At 44.7% G+C, this 1,821-nt stretch overlaps 1 protein-coding gene across 1 annotated transcript in view; it reads left to right on the top strand.

Annotated features, from left to right (window-relative positions):
• Nucleotides 1–566: 566 nt before the first annotated feature.
• LOC102986953 (protein TOPAZ1-like) overlaps nucleotides 567–1,821 on the top strand; it is a gene marked incomplete at its 5' end in the record, with an annotated part of 4,320 nt that continues 3,065 nt past the window's right edge. The window contains 1 exon segment of the mRNA XM_024120599.1: nucleotides 567–798. Within this exon segment, the coding sequence (XP_023976367.1) occupies nucleotides 567–798 (232 nt within the window).

Below are 1,821 nucleotides of genomic sequence, written 5' to 3'. Positions count from 1 at the left end.
TTTCCAGCAACATGAATGCAACTAGAGATTATTATACTCAGTAAGTCAGAAAGAGAAAGACAAACACCAAATGATATCACGTATATGTGTAATCTAAAATATGACACAGGGCAGGTGCCTGGTGGCGGGAGCAGCTTTCATGCCGCCTGGTGGGCTCCTGTGAGCGGGCGCAGAGGGCCTAGGTGGGCAGACAGGTGGCCTGAGGCGGATGCTGAGGCCACCACCCTCGGGCCCCAGGGCATGAAGGTGACAGGTGAGGCGGGAGGCTGCAGCCCTGAGGCGGGGGTGGGGGCGCAAGGAGAGCAGGCAAGAGGATGGTGTCCCAGGCCGTCTGGGAGAGAAGAGGTGGAAGGTGACAAGTCGGGTGAGGCGTCCGGGCCTAGGAAGGCCTCAGCAAGGCAGCTAGTGGAGGGGCCTGGGAGCCAGGTGGGCTCTTCAGACCCATCAGACCAGCCTGGCTTAGAAGGAGCGAAGGAAGCAGAGCTACCCTTGCAGTCGGGAAGACACACCAAGGAAAAAAGAAAAGTTACTGAAGCCTCAAGTGATGATCCACAGCCAGGGACTGACCTGTAAACACGTTTATGGAGTACTACAGAAAGTTTTCGCCAGGTATACACTTTGATTTACAAGTGCTAAATGACCTTCTAAATTCTTTACTCAAACATTGTTTATTGAAAGAAGTATTTCAGGTCATGAACCTCAGCATAATGGTTAAAATGCTGCCTGCTCTGAAAATATTACTAAAAATATTTGAGTATGTGGCAACTATGAAATTAAGGAATGCTGTACCTGCTTTGATATCTTTTGCAAGCTTGTTGAAGCTGGGACGGTACTTGACCCAGAACACTTTAATTATATTATTAAGCTTTTATACCAAGTACAGGCTTCCAAGCAAGAAATAACTGCAGTTCTGGAAATGAACTATTTGGTAATAGTAATAAAAATTTATCTTTTATGAACTTTTCACTACCCACTTTGGGGGGTGCTCCTATCCAAAGGGACAAATCCCACATATTCAAACTCACCACAGTAAATAATATATCAGAAAGCATTTAGTAAATTATAAGAAGCCATTCAAATGGATATTAAAATGACAATTCTGGGACTTCCCTGGCGGCGCAGTGGTTAAGAATCTGCCTGCCAGTGCAGGGGACAAAGGTTCGAGCCCTGGTCTGGGAAGATCCCACATGCCGCAGAACAACTAAGCCCGTGCGCCACAACTACTGAGCCCGCATGCCTAAAGCCTGTGCCCCGCAACAAGAGAAGCCACCGCAATGAGAAGCCCGTGCACCGCAACGAAGAGTAGCCCCCAATCGCCGCAACTAGAGAAAGCCTGTGCACAGCAGTGAAGACCCAACGCAGCAATTCTACTTGGAATTTTGTGTATGTGTGTAACTTTTTTAAAAGTGCTACACTTTGACAAAAACCCAAGGCTATGTCCAAATTAATGGTGCGTCTGCATACTCTAGCTGCTATTCAAACAACGAAAGTCAAGTTTTAAAGAGACTTTCAAATCTGCTGAAATGATTCTGTGTTAAATGTGAATCCAGAATACAATGTTTAAGCAGAACACAAAAATAACTATTGTGACATTCATTTTAACAAAGGAATTTTTTTTAAAAAGAAGAAAGAAAAAGAATGATCCAGCAATCCTACTCCTGGGCATATATCCAGACAAATCTGTAATTCAAAAAGATACATGCACCCCTGTGTTCATAGCAGCACTATTCTCAATAGCCAAGACATGGAAACAACCTAAATGTCCATGACAGATGAATGGATAAAGAAGATGTTGTACATATATACAATGGAATACTACTC

Source organism: Physeter macrocephalus, chromosome 19, assembly GCF_002837175.3.
Source record: "Physeter macrocephalus isolate SW-GA chromosome 19, ASM283717v5, whole genome shotgun sequence".
Classification (NCBI taxonomy): Eukaryota; Metazoa; Chordata; class Mammalia; order Artiodactyla; family Physeteridae; genus Physeter; species Physeter macrocephalus.
The sequence above is the reverse complement of the archived record's forward strand: the minus strand, read 5'-3'. Positions and strand labels throughout refer to the sequence as shown.